This window comes from Lycorma delicatula, chromosome 1 (genome assembly GCF_047948215.1).
Source record: "Lycorma delicatula isolate Av1 chromosome 1, ASM4794821v1, whole genome shotgun sequence".
Taxonomy (NCBI): domain Eukaryota; kingdom Metazoa; phylum Arthropoda; class Insecta; order Hemiptera; family Fulgoridae; genus Lycorma; species Lycorma delicatula.
This window is the reverse complement of record NC_134455.1, coordinates 317,552,764-317,572,802: the sequence shown is the minus strand read 5'-3', so window position 1 is coordinate 317,572,802 and position 20,039 is coordinate 317,552,764. Positions and strand designations below refer to the sequence as shown.

The window sequence follows — 20,039 nt, the reverse complement described above, 5'->3', positions numbered from 1 at the left end:
AATATTCAAAATTAATAATAGGCGTACCCAGAGGGAAGCAAGGGAAAAAACTATCTGCCTTTCATTCATCTTGGTTCATTCTCTGTCTGGTCATGGGTTCAAATCCCGGTCAGGCTTGACATTTTTCACATACTATGAAATTTTTCTCCCATCAGCAACTGTAATTTTTCTGTTAATCTATAGCCGCTTAAAAAAAATTAATAAATGAGTTTAATGTTTTATTAAGATGTCACAAAGCAGAACAATCTGGTTTGATTTTGATGCAGAATCATCTTGGAAGAATTTAATAGAACACCCAGAAATTACATACCATAGCTACAAAACATTACTATTACCAATGAGAATATTATCAATAAAGTTATGTACAATCTAACATGTTCATACCATTATTATGCAAGTATGTACATCATTGGGTCTTGAATAAATTAGTAAAACATATTTCCTCACAACCTGGTAAGCCACAACAGCTAGAATAATCTCAGAGAGTAGCAATTTGGAATACAAATTTATTATCTCTATAACCCCCAACAACCAAGGATACATCAATAAACATTTTAGAGAACAAATTTAAAAAACAATACCCACATTCCCAAAATTACCGTGTTAACCAAAGTTAATACTGGGTCCAGCTTTCTTTTCAATGGGTAGAGAACTCAATTTTGTTGCCATAAAATATTGAATAAATTTAGATGAATTAAATCAAAATATATGAATTTAAGAATCTCTATTGAGAGATACAAATTCATTTATTTAAAGAAAAAAATAAAAACACTGATTGTTTTACACACACCAGTGTATTGATCCCAAGATAATTTACTACCTACAAATAAATATTACTCATACAATAGTGTCTCATACTACTGCATTATTATTAATACATATACAACAAAAATTTTATCTAACTTATTATTTATATCAAATACTGTACATATATTTAGCCTTACCAAAATGTATGTGTACATTTTAGACTAAATAAAAGAGCAAGCACCATTTTTCATAAGATTATATATCCTGTTGTTCCCATAATATTTAGATGATTTGCATAAGACTACTCAGAATACAAATATATCTATCTATACTATTACACAAAAGCAAAGAGGGTTTTTGTTTGTTCAGGATAAATAAAAAAAGCTCTTGATCAATTGCAATCACATTTTTACCCGTGTTTCTTGGCATAACTGAGAAGGTTTGTAGATATATTTCATATTGAAAAATTTAGAAGAACCAACCAATCAATTGCTTTCAAATTTTTTGTTCAGGATGAACTTTTTAAAATTTTCAGGATACATTTGCATTATACCATGGAAGGTAATAAGCCACAGACTGAGACCCTAGCTCCCTTGAAGGTTAAAATATTAATAATATTCATTATTTCTTCACCTCCAAGTAAGGTGAAGTTGTAAATTTAAGATATTTATTAAGGACAAAAAGATTAATCTTTTACTTCATTATTATATTTATCACAACTATTGTTATTCTGTCTTTTGTAACTTAGTTTCTTTTTCAGGTTTTTATAAAGTCTGAATACTTTAATTGTTATTTATCAGTATTATTCTCACAATCATAAAGATAACGAACAATGCAGGGGTCCAGGGGGTGGAGCCCTCTGGGTAGATGAGAATGGCAACCGAAGCGAGCTCTGCAGGTTGTCATGGCACCATCCCCCTGCAACATGGTGAGCAAAGCGAACTCTGCTGCCCTGGAGTAAGCCCCATAGCCCCAAGGACCCTCTGAGTTGGCTCCTGGGTCGACCTGGGCTGACCTGGGCACTAAGGCTCCAAGTTCTAGCAAGAAGGTTGGCTAGTACTGTATATTTATTAAAATATAGTTAAACAGTTTTTCCACTTGCTTTAACTTTTTTTATTTTTCTGTTCAGCACTTTCACAGAAACCTCTCCTCAGGATTGATTTTTTATTGTAATAAATTAAAAAAATAAAAATTAATTAAATTTCAAAACTATAGAAATAGATATTTATTACTTCAATCACTAAAATAAAATGAACAGTAGATTGTTAATTTAAATGATCCAAATAATGAAACCTTGTATAGTGTAATTCAGAATTCATTAGAGCATGTTTGACTTCTCTAATTACATACACAAAAGACTGCAGATTAAGCAACCAATTCACCTCTGCTAAAATGCAGAAATCAAGTGGAATTAAACATTACATTGCTTTCAGAACTACTGCAGCATGGTTAAAAGTGCTAATGATAAGATAATTTACCGTAAACAAAAACTTTCAGAGCTCTTTGCCAACAATAAACTACTACTGTACACTTGCCCTTTTTATTGCAATCAACTGAACCAAAAGTCCCAAAAAGGCCCAAATCCCCAAAAAAAGTATCTTGGACTTTTTCTTAACTGCAGTGATAAGCCCTCATTGAGAGCTTTTCAGCGATATATCATAACTGGTACTTATTTTCATAAGTTATAGACAAATAAAATTTTAATTAATGAAAATTTGGTTCTTAGGGGTAGGTACACTGGTTCGAAACAGACTTCATCTCCTTTTTTTTTTCAATTTAAATGTATTGATTTATTAATAATCATTAACTTCTCATTGTAAAAAAAAATTTACAATAAATAATAATTCAATAATAATAACAAAAAAAAAATTAAAAATCAAATTTTTAATGAAATAAAATTTTGTGTGCTTTTATTTTAAAGAAATGTGTAAATGTAATTTACACATTTTGTATAAAACGCTATAGACAAAAAAACTAATGAATCGATTTACGCGTGGGGAAAAAGGGAGAAAGGGAAAAATCGAAAAAGGTGTAAGAGAGTAGGTAAAAAGGAATGAAGGGGAAAATGGAAAACAGAGAAAACCAGGGAAAAGGAAATAGAAGGGGGAAAGTGTGGGAAAATAAAGGGGGAATGGGGAAAGTAAAAAGGAAATAAGGAAAAGGGGAGAAAGGGGACAAGGGAATATGTTAAAATGAAAATGGATAAAGGGGGAAAGGAACGGGAAGATGGTAAACAGGAGAAATGAAAGGGAAAGAGTGGGAAAGGGGAAAGAAAAATGGAAAAAGGGAAAGGTGAAATATTGTGAAGTTCCGTAATGTTAATGTTTTATCAAACTTTCAATTGTGTTCATTTAATCTACATATACATATACATATATATATATACACTCAAATCTAGAAATAGCGAAGCATTGTCGGGTCTGCTAGTTGTAAATGTACACAAATGTTTAATGTACCGATTTAAGTACAATCGAAATGCATGGCTGCTGGTATTTGTGAAATAGTTCTAGCACGGTTAAAATTAGATAACTGGAAAGTTCTTTCTAGACCAGCATCAAACCTATCGGCTAGGTCTAGTAAGTACTGAACGTGTCTTCCTAAATCAGCTGATTTGGAAGTCGAGAGTTCCAGCGTTTAAGTCCTAGTAAAGTCATTTATTTTTACACGGATTTGAATGTTAGATCGTGGATACCGGTATTCTTTGGTGGTTGGGTTTCAACTAACCACACATCTCAGGAATGGTCGAACTGAGACTGTACAAGACTACACTTCATTTACACTCATACATATCATCCTCATTCATCCTCTGAAGTATTACCTGAAAAGTAATTACCGGAGGCTAAACAGGAAAAAGAAAAGAAAAGACCAGCATATTAAGCTCCACCTCTTTTTCTTTTCTTTTGTCAGTGTTTTTTTATTCTATGTAGTAAAAGAAAATGAAAACTTTTCTCTCAGTTTTTCTTTCATAATATTCGCTTACTGTGTTTCATGAATTTTTTCCATAAACTTAAATAATGAAACCAAATCACATTTGAATGGCAGCCATTACAGAGTTTACAGACATAATTGTTATATGCTAAGTTTATACATGCAGGGTTAAAACTTAGCGGAAACATCTCTAATGCAATATATTACCACAAATACTACAGGTATATAAATAAATATTCCTAAGGTGGCAATACAGTTTTGATTATTATCAACCTGAATTTGTTCATTCAATTGACACATAATATCGCAGAAGATCCCAAAAAAAAATAAACAAAACACAATGTCTTCAACATATATTGGTAGTAAAAAACAATATTTTACAAATGAGAGATTATTACTGAAACAATATATGAAAAAAAATACTGTAGCTGACCCGGTATGTATTGAATTTGCCTATGATTATTGTATAATTGTGTTTAATTTTAGTTTGTTTAAAATGGTATTAGACATTTTCTTATACCTTATTTTAATTTGAAGACGCTTTTATTATTCCTACAAGTAATCAGAAAATGTATTTATCACAAAACGGAAAGTTTCTTTTTTGAATAGTTATCTTAAAAACCTCTCAATAGAAAAAATTAAGTGTTTTACTCCATTAAACCTGGTTCTTTTATACATTATTAACAATTTAAATCCATCAGAAGAAATTTTGTATGAAACACAGCAGATTACGCATAAAAATTGCCTTGTTTTTGTCTGCTTCCCAGACAGCTTACAATCTGCTTATTTTTACAGACTGGCAGGCCAATTCTAATGTGTTAAAAATTTCATTAAGAGATCACATAAAAAATTAGTGTTGAAGTATGTTGTTCAAAAACAAATGACACTTTCATGACTGCAGTGTTAAGATAATATTTCATTCGTGATTTGTAATTAGTTTTTAATTAATACAAGTAAATTATTATTACCACTTTTATAATACATGATTTCAATTACAATCGATACTTAACGCAGCATTCTTCACACAATAAAACATGCTTTTTTCAACACTACGAATTTACGTCACATACCTACCACAGACCAATGAGATTATAAGAAAACTCAATCTTATTAAAAAATGTAAAATAAAATGACTAAAATATTAACTATTTAAACTAACTAATCTGAAAGATACGAAACATAAATAAAATTCCCTTACAAAAAGAAATCATACATAAAAATATGTAGCTCATTTTACTACTGTCAACAACGACATACAACATTGAGTTGCTTCTGTGAATAATATAAACCTTTTTTGTTAGATCTGAATAGTAATATTACTACAGAATCTTTTCTTTAAAGTTAAATTTACACCACTAAGAAGGAAGGCCTGAACATTTAAGCAGAATATTTAACTTAAAAAGAATAATCATCAAAAAAAGACTGAACCAAGCACTGGCAGCAATTAAACATTAATAAATCAGAAAAAAACAATTAAAATTAATTTTAAATTATAATTAATTTAATTACACTATAAAGTAAAAATTTAAATTTAAATTACATTACTGCCTCCAAGATGTACTGTGTTAAACATGCAGACACGAGTAAAAATATTGTTTAACTGTATTAGTTTGAAGTAGTGCATTAAAGAACATCACTTATACGTTATTTTTTAAACTGGTAATTGATTTACAGGCATTTCTTCCACCATACTGATCAGTAATTTGCACAATTACAAATCAGTTACAAAGACTTCTACTAGTCAGAGTATAATTTTGAGATTTAAAAAAGCTTATCTAATTAAAATATATTCAAAGGTGAAACCGGTGAAATTGGGGCTAATCAAGTTATACAGACCACCATAATATTAAAAATTACTTTATATCTTATAACAAAATGGATCAGTCTAGTTACAGAATATATATATATATATATATATACAAAAGAAATCAGGGATAAAACAGTCCCCTTGTAAAGCCAGTTTAATCGAGTTAATACTACCGTAACTAAAATATATAGCCACTTAACAGGGTCACTGCGCCACAGACTATGTTATTACATGCGATTCTTGCATGTACAGTGACGTATGTAAATTTGTAATATAAAACAGTTCGCTTTTACACAACAGATGCTCATCTTAATGAAATTAATAATAATTTTATTATTATTAATATTGAGGGAAACAAAGGTTAAACAAAGTAATGTCAAAATTGAAATCAACAATCCAAAAATGCCGCTCATACCACGGAGGCTCACCATTTATTTGATATTAATATTTCCTCCTTAACTTTTAGTTAAGAATTGTTTTACTTCACTTTTCCTACCGCTTCTCCCCAGCGTCAACTAACGACAATCGGAATTTGTTCAAAAATGCACCCCTGAACTAATTTAAAAATAGTTAAATAAGTTATAATACTACTAAAGCTAAGTTATTTGATTATAAAAATATTAGAGAATGGATATGATTGATAAGCCTAGTCAGAGATGTATCAGGTGTTAAAACTGAATCACGTCTCTAAGCCTTAACAAATAAATGAATTAAAAATATAGAATAACTCAGGAATTGATAATTCTGATGTTCCGATTCGGTAGGTTTGTAGTTATTCAGACCGTATCTCCCAAGCCACTTGATCGCTTTGCAAATAAGCGAATTGCTGAGTCCAGAGATTCAGTGATGACGTACCTTTGATCTACAGAGGAATAGAGGCATTCCCAATTCTAACGATGAGAGTCAACGCAATATCATCGAAAATATGCTACACAGTTTGGCCATGCGATTCACACTACAAAGCCTCCCCGTAAATAAGATTTACGGGGATTTTTGGATTTCCTCTGGTCTTGAAGTTCCAGAGTGATAAGGTTTTAGCCCCCCAAAGAATCAGTTGAACACAAAATACGATAACAAACGAGCTCATGGACCTCCGCTGATACAAAATTCATAAGCTACTTGGCCAAACTTCCTTAAATATTGTTTGAATTTCTATGTTTTAGGCCCTGAACAACTGCGAACTTTGACGAAAAGTCATCTGGGCCCGGTTCTCCAAGCAGTGGATATGAACTACCTAATATAATTAGACTTGAACGAACAAACGGGTAGGTCGGATGCTATTACTACAAGGCAAGCCCTGGAGTTATAAATAATTATAGGCCTGGAGTTATAAATAATGTCGAGAACCAGCGAACTTCAGTTCACACAAGGTGATCGCTGCTCTCTGGCGTACGCGAATGAATTTAATATTAATTCTAAGTCCTTCCCACAATCCTTTATTCTATAAAAATAATAAAAATCGCCAGAAGACAGTGACAAAGACGGGGGAAGAAATCCAGCAGCCGTTTGACGGAGAAAACATAGAACGAAGAGGCCTGCACGCTCTACTGTGATACTCTTCGGAGGTCTCTCAGGTCTTTCTAAGATTAAGATAGTAAATATTTACAGTCAAAAAACAAGGAGAGTCAGACAAAAAGAAGAAAGAAGCAAGACGAACATCCCACTATTGCGAACTCGGTTCAGCCCCGATTCAGCTGCTGTAGAAGGATGATTAAGAAGATGACTAAGACGATAAAGAAGAATCTTCATCATCTTTCAATCATCTTTATTGGCCCACCGACAGCACATGCAACTCCCTCCGTGAAGAGTGAATTGCATCCTCCAATAACTAGGGTCCCAACAGGCACATTCCTATTAGACCAAAAGGTACTATAGCACCGAAAGGCCTTCAGTGTACGGACTGGGAAATCTTATCGGGAGAAAGAACCAACTATCTTGCTAATCTCCCGAGGAATAACCCAAGTAAAAAATAACATTCAAAAGCCGATCTACAAGGAACGGATCGCAATCCCCATCTCCGCCCATCTTAAAATTAATATATATCCCCCGATAAATAATTAAATACCCACCCTTTAATTAGAAAGACCCAGCAGTAGGGGGCCGATGTTCAGGATCTACGATAAGAGGGGGATAAGTATTCCCCCGATACATTTTCGATCCGATCCGAACTTGAATTCAGCATACGATGAATGCGAGGACAGTGTGCGACAACAGTCGAGGATACGAACGAAGAGTGTGTCATAAGATTTTGTTTTAAGGTAGTGTTCCAGTCTGCGATTACGTACGAGAAGTTGTTTGAAGAGTGCGCTTTTGAACAGGGCACAAGATAATTTATTCACCGATAAAAGTCTAAGCTAAATCCTTTATGTAAATATTAAAGCAAATAATTCTTGTATAAAGCTAATTGATTTTGTAATTCTCATCTCACTTGTTAATTTTGTTTTAATTTTTATTACCTATTTTAAAATATATAGTAAAATCAGAATTGTATTTGCGACTTCCAATTTATTTATTTTGTACATAAGTTATTTTAGAATAATTAGATTGTATGAGTAAGAATTTTTTTTAAGATTCTTTTAGGAATTTTTTATTGTATTTGTAAGAATTTTTTTCTGCCCTTATCAAACCGCTAATACGCGACAACTTTCAACAATTCACCCGAATCATTCTAATGAACAACTCCAAAAAAAGCCAAAACATCGTTTTAAAAATTGTAATAAATTAAAAATATGTGTATACTTTTAATTTACCTAATACTAAAAAGACCAAGTACAGCTTATTGTTATTCTCTTACATCATAACTTGAAACGTCAACTTATTTTTTGTTATTTTTTTTAATTACTTAAAAATTTATTCAAAAGTTACTCCCTGTAAAAAATTATTTTTTAGTGATAACTTAATGTATAAAAATCGAATAATAATGAGCTCAACACTGCCACAGAGAGTAGAGATCTTCAGATTCATAAAAAATCAAAGAATAAGTTTGTATGTCCATATTGAAAGAATGAAGGCTACTAGGATGATCAATATAATAGAGAAGGAATGACCATGTGGAAGAAGAAAGAAGGGTTGTCCTAGAAAAAGGCATACGGATGAATTATTGAAAACCTGATTTCAATGCTACTGAGAGAGGTGGAAGGTGATTGAGACTAATAAGGAGGCTCGGAGAAATTATTAAGTCAAAGCCCACAAGGGCTATACAGCCATACTAAGAATTCGAATAAAACTAAAGCCACTAGAACATCAGTTGAGAAAAATTAGAGGTCCAAATAAAAATACTAAACTGAAATCACTAAAAATATAAAAGGACTATCTCCATCATTATTCTTGACGAAGAATTCATTAAATGTTCTGATATTCCCAATAATAATGGCTCAATTCAAACAGTTCACATTTAATTAATTCCCTTAATATATTTTTAATTAAATCGTTTTTAAATAAATTTTCAATAAAATACAATTTAAATGCCGGCCTCCGTGGCGCGAGTGGTCGCGTCTCGGCCTTTCACCTGGAGGCCCTGGCTTCAATCCCAGTCAGACATGGCATTTTACATACGCTACATTTCCATATCCCAAGCACAAGCTTCAGAGTTATATGGCGATATCATCAAGCAAAAAATAAAATTGTATTTTAATTTAACGATTCTTCCACAGATTTTTAATTTTTATAAATTTATCTTCCAAAAAATATGAACTATTTATTAACTTCAAAAATGATTGTATTATACAGACTTTTTTTTTTATATCTTGTTGTCTATGAATTTTGGCAATGATAGGTATTACACCTTTTGTAACACACCGAACCAAGTTGTAGAATTTTTTTAAAAAGATATACTTAAAAGCGTTTTCAGTCCTCTTAGTAACCACTCTCAATGACAGTTGCTGCTGCTTTTACAATGGCGTAAGCTGATGTTATTGCTGACCGTTTTTTAAACCAAGCAGACACGTATTAAGAAAACGATATAAAAATATGGCGACCTAATTACTGGTCCATTTGGTATACGTTATCGTGTATTTGTATTAAACACACTGCCTCTAGAATTATAAGCCGGACTGTTCTTATTGCACAAACCTGACACAGCTTTAAATAAAGATAATATATAAAGGCCATTCATAGGAATGCAGAATTATCATTTAATAACAAATAAATCAATATAAATCCACAAAAATTTGGCAACAATCGTGAAAATTCTATACATGTACAAAGAAACTGTGCATCTCAACTTTCCCTGCATTGATTATTTTGGTTTCGTTGCAATAAGATCAAACTATTTATTTTATGGTTCTAAGCGTATTAATCGCTTGTCATCTTAATATTTATTACTCATATGACAAAGCCACTAGGATATTAGTTGAGAAAAAGTAGAGATTCAAGTAAAAATACTAAAAATACGAGGTATGTGAGAAAAGTAATGAGATTGGTAACACTGCGAGCGATCTGACAACGCTGTGTCTACCGATCTGTGCTAGACCGGTTTGTTCATCCCTTCCACATGCTCAGTACGAGTTTCAACTCCGTTCAGCCAACACATACATTATTTTTGACAGCGCCATCAGTGAAGTTGTATGTTACGAAAATGGAGCATCGGAATTTAGAGCAACGTTGTACAATCAAGTTTTGCGTTAAACTAAAGCCATCCGCGAGTGTAACCTTTGAAAAGTTGAAACAGGTCTATGGGGAGCATTGCTTATCAAGAGCATAAGTTTTCCGCTAGCACAAATCATTTTTGGAAGGCTGACAACACGTTGAAGATCAACCTCGCTCAGGGAGACCTTCAACTTCAAAATCTGACGAAAACGTTGAGCATGTGAGGGTTCTTGTGCGATCAGATCGTTTAGCAATAAGGATAATGAGTGAACATTTAAATTTAAACACTTACACCGTACATTAAATTTTGACAGACGATTTGGACATGTGAAATTGGTGCCGAAAAACCTCACAACGGAACAGAAGGACAATTGAAGAAAAGTGTGCGTTGATCTTCTTGAGAGGATTCACAATGACCAAGAATTCTTCAATCGTGTGATCACAGGTGCTGAATCCTGGATATTTGAGTACGATCCTGAAACAAAGCGGCAAAGCGAATAGTGACACACTCCGTCATCTGCTCGACCGAAAAAATGTCGAATGAGCAAAACAAAGATCAAAACCGTGCTGATTTGCTTTTTTGACAGTAGGGGTATCGTGCATAAAGAATTTGTTCCTCCATGACAAACTGTCAACCAAGTGTTCTACAAAGGTGTCCTTGGAAGGCTCAGGAAAAGAGTGATTCGCGTGAGACCAGACATTGCAAACAAGTGGATGCTTCATCATGACAATGGCCCGTGTCACACGGCCATTTCCATCAGGGAATATTTGACCTCAAAACGCATTCCTACGGTTCCTCAACCCCCCCTATTCATCTGATTTGAGTCCTTGTCCCGAAATTGAAACATGTCTTAAAAGGATGTCATTTTGAAACATTCGAAAGACTGTGACCAACCAGTTAAAAGCCATACCAGTTGAAGCCTTCCAGCCCTGCTACCAGGAATGGGAACAACGACTCCGCTAGTATATAGCTGCCCAAGGGAACTAGTTTGAAGGGGATAATATTGTTGTTTGAAAAAAAAAATTAAAATTTTTTTTAATTTTTTAATTTCTTTGGTTAATTTAATTTGCCAATTATTCTTTCAAAGCTTATTTTAACATTATGAATTAATCTAAAGCAATAACTAAGTTAATTTAGTTATTAAATTAATTAATTTAGATTCAAATTAATTTAGAAAGTGACGAAAAGTTTTCAGCAATGTCTTTAGATAATGTAGTAAGTAAACAAGAGCTGAATATTTTTACGTTTTTCAAAATCACAAAAAGATGGTAGAATAAGTTCATTATAAAAAAAGTTATTAGTAATTTGTTATTACTCGTAGTTATTACTTGAGTAGTTATTAGTATGAAGCCCTGTGCCACCATAAATTAATTTTTTGCAACCTTTCAGGAAAACAACCTTAAGATAAAATATCTGCAGGATTTTCACATGAATTAATGTGATGTTATTTGGCATTAAAATTAAACTGTTGTATTTCTGAAATTCGATTGGCAGTTACTAGTAAAGACAGTTACTTTTATACGGATTTGAATACTAGGTTGTGGATACCGGTGTTCTTTGGTGGTTGGGTTTCAATTAACCACACATCTCAGGTCAACCTGAGACTGCAAGATCTTCACTTACACACATGCATTTCATCCTCTGAAGTAATACTCGACTGTGATTCTCGGAAGCTAAACAGAAAAAATGTTAGTAGCAAATAAGCGCATAATTTCAATGTTGGGAGCACGGTTGCCTGGTGTCCTGATTTCGGGTGGATTTTCTCGATTCCCGATGTGTAATCACCAATTCCCTATTGTCCACAAATCGCACACTAATAGTTTTTTCGAGAAAAAAAAAATTGTTGTGATAGTTCATATTTTATAAAAAGATCTAGTTTACCTTAATTTAAAAAAATAAAATGACTTACTTTCAATCATTTAATCTCATTTCAACCTTTATAAATTTTCTTCTCAACTTTTGTGTGCCTTCAGTATTATGAATTGAAGCTTAGAAACGCTTCAACTACACTACAATAATAGTTAGGTTTCACAATAAATGTTGCAGTGTGTGTGCCATGTGCCTTCAATTCAGTATTATCTTAAGCATTTCTCACTGATATGTCATTTCGAAAAACTGGCAACTCTGGTCGGGAGTAAAATTTGGTGAGTGATGATATTCTAGATTTTGAACAGAGAAGGTTGGATGAAATTTCTTCATAGGACTAATTATATTCAACTATCATAACCCTTTAGTGATGCATCGGCAAAGCCATGTATTTGAAAAGAAGTGATGGTAATATTTTTCTTAATATAAGTAATACTTATTGTTGACTGAACTTAAGCGAATATATAGATCTCTTCCTTGTGATAATAAACTATTAAGCAACATGTGTTCCAAATGACATTTAATTTGCCACAATTGTTGCATTAAGTAATTACATAAGAATGCTTTCGGTCCAACCAAAGGTCCGGTTTGGATTTGATATGAGTTTATTAACTACGGCAAAAATGGTTTTATCACTAACCCAGCCTTGCACTAAAACAGTTACTTCACATTCAACATAAATGAAATCAAAATACATGTTCTGATTTCAGTAAAGTACAGTAATTGGTTATTTATTTATTATTAATTAAAAAAAGTGCATACCTAAGTTAATAAAAACTAAAATAAAAAAAATCACCTAATAAAAATTACCTTTTTATATAAAAGGAAATTCACAAAGTTCTGCTTTAGGCAAATCTTAAAAAAATGATCTACTATAAGCAGTACAGGAAAATTAAAAAAAATAATTATATAATACTTGGAATTGTTGGTAATACATGCTTACATGAATGAACAATATTTTTTTTTAAAGATTTTCTTTTGAAATATTGTTGTTACTCTTTCTGTGGTTTTTTAATTGTTAATAATTAATTTTTAATACCGATTTATTTATTTATTATATACAGTGTCTGGGCGCCAATGATAATAATTTGTTGTGAGCGCAGAAAAAAAAGAAATCTTTCTGTGGTTCTTAAAATAAAAAAAAAATATGATGTATTACATAATGATATTACATGCTTCCTAAGCATAATAACAGAAATTATAAATATAATAATCTTGATAATTATTAAGGTAAATGAAATTATAAGAAAACAAAAATCCACATTATTAAAATGACCTTGTAAAGTTCACATAATAAAACTAACGTAGGATAAATTTTATTTTACTAAATATAAATACTGTAATTTATCATTTAATGTTGTAATGTGAGATTATTTATTTAAAACACAATTCAAAATAAAGAAGTAATTAAAGCTTTCTACATAAAGACAAACAAAATATTTACATAAAACAAAAACCTTAATCATAAAGTTACAATAACGTCCTCCGTAATTAAATAAAATTACAAGAATAGAGGTTTTTCAGAATGAAAGAAATAAGTTTTTAAAATATTCTTTAATAAAATGAAAATTAAGCTTTTAAAAAAAAGATATGTCTGATATATATATATATATATATAATATATATATTTATGAAGATGTGAGTGTTATAAAAGTTTTAAAGATTATTAGTATCAGATCCAAAAAATTATGAACAATTCTTGTGCCATTTTTGATTACAAGTCAAATTTACAATCTTTAACATGAAAAAGAGCCAAATAAACACATAAAAGATGGTGATTGAGTATAAAAAATAAGATTTCAATTAAAACTTAAGAAACATTATTCGATTTTCATGATAAATGACTGACAAAAGAAGAACAGTTTTTTATCTCATTTCAGGAAATAATAACTTCATACCATCATGGGATTGCAGTTGTTTTAGTTTGGAAATCTACCAGGAGGTTTTTTTAACTATTAAAAACTTAAACGATTCACTTTTAAATTAATGGAAATAATTACCAGCATCTTCTTCATTGGATTTCTGATAGACTGTTCATGCAAAACATTTAAGAAAACCCTTAACTATGTAATGATATAATATTTGTGATTTCCTATTTATTTGTGTTTATTTTAATATGTTGTTTTGTAAAAATTTGCATAATGTAAATTCTATACTATTCAAGTGTGTTGAGATCTTGTTTTTATGTGCTATATGTAAAATTTACCAGTTGAGCATGTCTTTGTATGTGCATCCTATGAACAAGGTGATTGGTAAAGTTATTGACACAGTTATTGTTATTACTGTGATGATATATATTCCTTAAAGTATATATTATTTGTATTTTCCTGAAAACAGTGAAAATTTTATATAACTATTGGTTGACTTATGTTAGTGTTACACATTTTCTATCATTAAGTCTGGTTTTAATTTTGTTTAATAATGTTTAATAATTTATATACACAGCATGTTGCCTACAAGTGTAGATGTACATACGTATTTATTTTAATATGCATTATACTAAAATTTAAATTAAATGAATTTTTTTATTATTAATTAGCATCTTTTGAATGCTTTATTGCATTGAACTCTTTACTGTAGATGTTGGTTGAAGAAGATATGTACATTAGTTGATATAACATGCATAAGTTAACCTGTGAGAGGTGGTGGTTATATGTATTACAGATAAATGTCATTTGAAGTGAATTCCTGATATTTTTAAAATGTGTGTGTTACCTACTTTGGATAGGGTGAACTCAAAAGATAACTGATTTTGTGTACATATTTTGCAGTGAAATTTAAATTGGGGTGAAATTTTTTATAAATATTAGGAATGTGTGACATTGCCTTATTTCCTTTATACTGATATAATGTGATCAATTAAATCACCTGCAAAATATTTTTAAAATATCTTGAAAATATATTACTGAAGGGGAAAAAATGTAAACAACATATTGCACTATCTGTATGGGTTAATGACCAATGATAGAAAAAAAGCACATGACAAGAAATAACACAAATTTATATCAATCACCAGCCATACAAATCTGTTCCATATTTAAGAAGAAAGTTGCTATATAGCTTTCAAATGAACAAACAAAATATACAATAAATTGGAAAACAGAATTACAATAAAACCACTAAACAACTACAAAGTTTACTTAAAATTAAATCTAATACCAGCTTGATAGGTGGTTGACTGCTACTCCCAAAACAGCTATAGTTGATTGCACTACTACACTAATCTCCCTCTAATTTTCTTTTTCTTTTCAGTCTAATCATTTTTTATTTAAAATCTTAAATTCAGCATAATTATAATAAAATAGCGAGACATAAATTTGGGCCACAGAGCATTTCAGTGAAATACATATTAGTGCCTCAAAAAATGATATGTTCAGCAAATGAGACATAAATAGGGTCTTAATTAAACTACACTGTTTTGTTTATAAGGATGAATTAAGGAAACTTGACATGCTATTTTTTTTATATCACTCTTTTTATTTCATTTGTTACTTTGTAATAACATAATTCAAAAGAAAGTTTAACATGGAAAAATAAAATATTTCTAACATTTAAAAAATATTTAAACCATATTCCTCTTAAACAAAATGCTATTTATTTAAACTTGCACATTAAATGTCATAAAACTTTAAAATATTTAACTCTTTTCAAATATACTGCTAAATAAATGATTATTTTGTTAACACTTTTTATGTAAAAATAAAATATTGTAACTCTATTTCCTGGTGAAGAAGGAAGTAATAAAACCAAATTAAAAAATTTTTCAATACCACACAATTTGAAAAAAATTTTTTAATTTTACAAAATGTAATTTTGAAAAAATAAATATATAAAAAAAAATATTTTTATGTATACTATAATGATACATAATCATGCATAATTGATTAAAATTCAGTCTTTAATTAGTAAGGATAATGTAAATTATAACAACTCCATAGGGCAAAAGTTTTATACTTAGATACATTACAATATACCAGTATATAAACATATCGTGGAATATGTTTTAGCGAGGGAACCTTCTGGTCAAGACCCATTCTGTAATGGCTCTATTACAGAATGGTGATAATACTATTCACCTAATTCAAAAATACAGTCCACATTGGTCTTTATTCTTCATATGTTCATAACAATATCGTTTCTCTTATTTACAAAATATTTCAACTTCCTATTGGACGACCCACTTTAGATTGCTATACTTTTATTATCACCAAATAGTATCAAAGAATTCTGTTCAAAGTGTGATACTGATTTTTAGGCTCCAAAGATGTTCTTCATGGTATTAAAAATAAAAATGGGTCATCAAAATATCAGTGAACATGGTGCAAGCTAAATGATGGAAGAAATTCTCCACCCCTTGACAATTTACCTGTATTTTCAAATACAGTCTTCTTATCATAGCCTGGTTTATATGCACTGATTACTTACTCTAAAGAAAACTTGAAGCAATAAAATTTACTCTATGAATTTATCAGGAGATGTTTTTATCATTACATGAAACCATTCAAGAACTAACCAGTTTACTTTTGCTACGTGTAATAAAAATTAAACTTTGTTCATATCAGCTTTTTCCCCATAAAAAAAAGAAAACATGAAATATTACAAAACATCACAGACTCATTACTCGCTTCAAATTGACTTATCAGTTTCTGCCAACTTGTCAAAAAAAGCCACTTGATTACAAATTTGCAATGATGATACAATGGATAAAATTGGTACACGAAATAAAAATTTAGAAGAAATTACAGGAAATTATTAGAGCATATTATTTTTACAGGTTAGAAGATACAGAATATATAAGATTTAATTTTTTTGAATTAATTTTTTTTATTTATCAATAAATCAATATTGTATCTGGAAAAAGAAAATCATTACACTTAAATTGCTGTAAAAATCTTTTAAATTGATTGTAATTTATTAAAGATGGCAAGAGAAACACAGAAAGCCACATATATCTTCTTTGGGAAAATAGTGTTTTTTTGCAAAAAAAAGTTTGGTTATCTGGTTTGACGATGCAAATATTATTACGGATATTAAATAAAAATATTTTAGGGGTAAATAATTAGTCTCCCTCTATGAATCATGAGACCTTGCCGTTGGTGAAGGAGCTTGAGTGCTCAGTGATACAGAGTAACTGGACCGAAGGTGCAACCATATCGGGAGAGGTATCTGTTGAGAGCCAGACTAAGGAATGATTCCTGAAAGAGGGCAGCAGTTCTTTCAGTGGTTTTTAAGGGAGTAGGTCAGGACAACTTAAACGGCCATATCAACATTACTCAGTCCTCTGAGTAGTGCACAGCTGAAAGTAATGGAAAACTACAGCTGCTTTTTTCCAAGAAAATGTAGCTCTCTGCATTTTCATATAGCAATGATGGAGGTGCCTTTCTTAGTAAAATATTCCGGAGGTAAACTAGTCGCCCGTTCAGATCTCCGAGTGGGGACTACTAAGGAAGGGGTCACCAGAAAATTAAAAAATAACATTCTATGAGTCGGAGCATGGAATGTTAGAAGTCTAAAAAATGTTGGTAGGTTAAAAAATTTAAACAGGGAAATGGATAGGATAAATGTAGATGTAGTAGGAATTAGTGAGGTTCGGTGGGAAGAGGAAAATGACTTTTGGTCAAGTGATTTTAGAATAATTAACTCAGCTTCAAATACTGGGCAGGCAGGAGTAGGTTTTGTAATGAACAAGAAGACAGGGTAAAGAGTAGAGTATTTCAAAATGCATAGCAATAGAATCATTGTAATAATTATGAAAAAGGGGAAGTTCCATCAGACTTCAAAAAAAGTGTTATAGTCATGATACCAAAGAAAGTAGGAGCAGATAAATGTGAAGAATACAGAACAATTAGGTTAACTAGAATTCTGTATAGAAGAATTGAGAGGAGAGTGGATGAAGTGTTAGGAGAAGACCAGTTTGGTTTCAGAAAAAGTATAGGGACGATGGAAGCAATTTTAGGCCTCAGATTAATAGTAGAAGGAAGATTAAAGAAAAACAAACTATCATACTTGGCAATTATAGACCTAGAAAAGGCATTCGATAATGTGGACTGGAATAAAATGTTCAGCATTTTAAAAAATTAGGGTTCAAATACAGAGATAGAAGAACGATTGCTAACATTTGCAGGAACCAAACAGCAACAGTAATAATTGAAGAACATAAGAAAGAATCCATAATAAGAAAGGGAGTCCGACAACGATGTTCCCTATCCCTGTTACTTTTTAATCTTTACATAGAACTAGCAGTTAATGATGTTAAAGAACAATTTAGATCCGGAGTATCAGTGCAAAGTGAAAAGATAAAGATGCAACGATTTGTTGACGATATAGTAATTCTAGCTAAGAGTAAAAAGGATTTAGAAGAAATAATGAACGGCATGAATGAAGTCCTATGTAAGAACTACCGCATGAAAATAAACAAGAACAAAATAAAAGTAATGAAATGTAGTAGAAATAATGAAGATGGACCACTGAATGTTAAAATAGGAATAGAAAAGATTATGGAGGTAGAAGAATTTTGTTATTTGGGAAGTAGAATTACTAAAGATGGACGAAGCAGGAGTGATATAAAATGCTGAATAGCACAGGCGAAATGAGCTTTCAGTCAGAAATATAATTTGGTTTTACATCAAAAATTAATTTAAATGTCAGGAAAAGATTTTTGAAAGTATATGTTTAGAGCGTCGCTTTATATGGAAGTGAAACTTGGACGATCGGAGTACCTGAGAAGAAAAGATTAGAAGCTTTTGAAATGTGGTGCTATAGGAGAATGTTAAAAATCAGACGGCTGGATAAAGTGACAAATTATGAGGTGTTTCAGCAAATCGATGAAGAAAAAAGCATTTAGAAAAATATAGTTAAAAGAAGAGACAGATTTATAGGCCACATATTAAGGCATCCTGGAATAGTCGCTTTAATATTAGAGGGTCAGATAGAAAGAAATAATTGTGCAGACAGGCAACGTTTGGAATATGTAAAACAAATTGTTAGGGATGTAGGATTAGGGGGTTTACCGAAATGAAATGACTAGCATAGATAGGGAATCTTGGAGAGCTGCATCAAACCAGTCAAATGACTGAATACAAAAAAAAGAAATAACTAGTTCATTCATTAGCATTTGAAAATTTACACCTTTATTAAAACAATTTATCCATGTTTAAAGTTGTGTAATCGTAATATATGATTGACTTTAATCAATGAATGACTTCTTGAACTGTTAGCATAAACATAATGTGATGTTGCATTCAACAAGTTATGCAAAGTAATATCTAAATGAACAACATAAAAGGGAAAATTTTAATCTCTTCTCTTCCCCTATTCGCTTTTATAGTAGAATGGATTGAGGAAATGTGCATGGAAGTAGTTGATATTAAGGTAGATATGCAGAATATTGAATAATAGAATATACATTAACGTGAAAGGAAATATGTTTGATTTTTTGCAATAGTAGGTAAAGAAAACAAAGAGGAGGCTTTCCTTAACCATAGATCTTTGCAGGTAGTTCTTTACTACACATATAAAAATTATTACATACCTGTTGGAAAGTCCATTTAGAATCTTGATGAATGAAAGCACATTTATCAGGATTTTTCTTCACATTTTCCAATAAAACCTGGGCAGTTGTCCACCCTTTCCACTCCCATGTTCTAATTTTAAACATATACTGGGAATATGAAATCACAACACTGTAAACAAAAAAATAATAAACACAAATTCAGAAAAAAGTTTTAATTTTATAACAAAAATCGATTTTACCCAAAAGTGTCAAGGTTTAACATTTGTCACTTTCAGCTATTTTAATGATTATATTACACTTACACAGTATGTCTGAAAAGTTTGCGAACTAAATTACATAAAAATACAAATTTTAATTTAAACGAATTTACTCACATCAGCCTTTTAAATAGAACCCTTCTCTAGTTACATGCAGTAACAACTGCCCGGATCCCAGTACTCGGACGAATGCGACGCATACGGCGTTTCATTACTTCCACATAGAATTTAGAATTCACGGTTTGACCGGTTGGGACAAATTAATGATGAATCAGGGCATTTGAGTTGAAGAATGCAATCAACATCGTTTTCGCTCTTGATTTTTGCTGCCTA

General features: G+C 31.1%; 1 protein-coding gene across 1 annotated transcript in view; it reads right to left on the bottom strand.

Moving 5' to 3' along the window:
- Window positions 1-20,039, bottom strand: part of LOC142334177 (long-chain fatty acid transport protein 1-like) — a 194,267-nt gene that overhangs the window by 46,788 nt on the left and 127,440 nt on the right. The window contains exon 2 of the mRNA XM_075381986.1: window positions 19,468-19,618. Coding sequence (XP_075238101.1) covers window positions 19,468-19,618 — 151 coding nt within the window. The remainder of the gene's footprint in view (window positions 1-19,467; window positions 19,619-20,039) is intronic.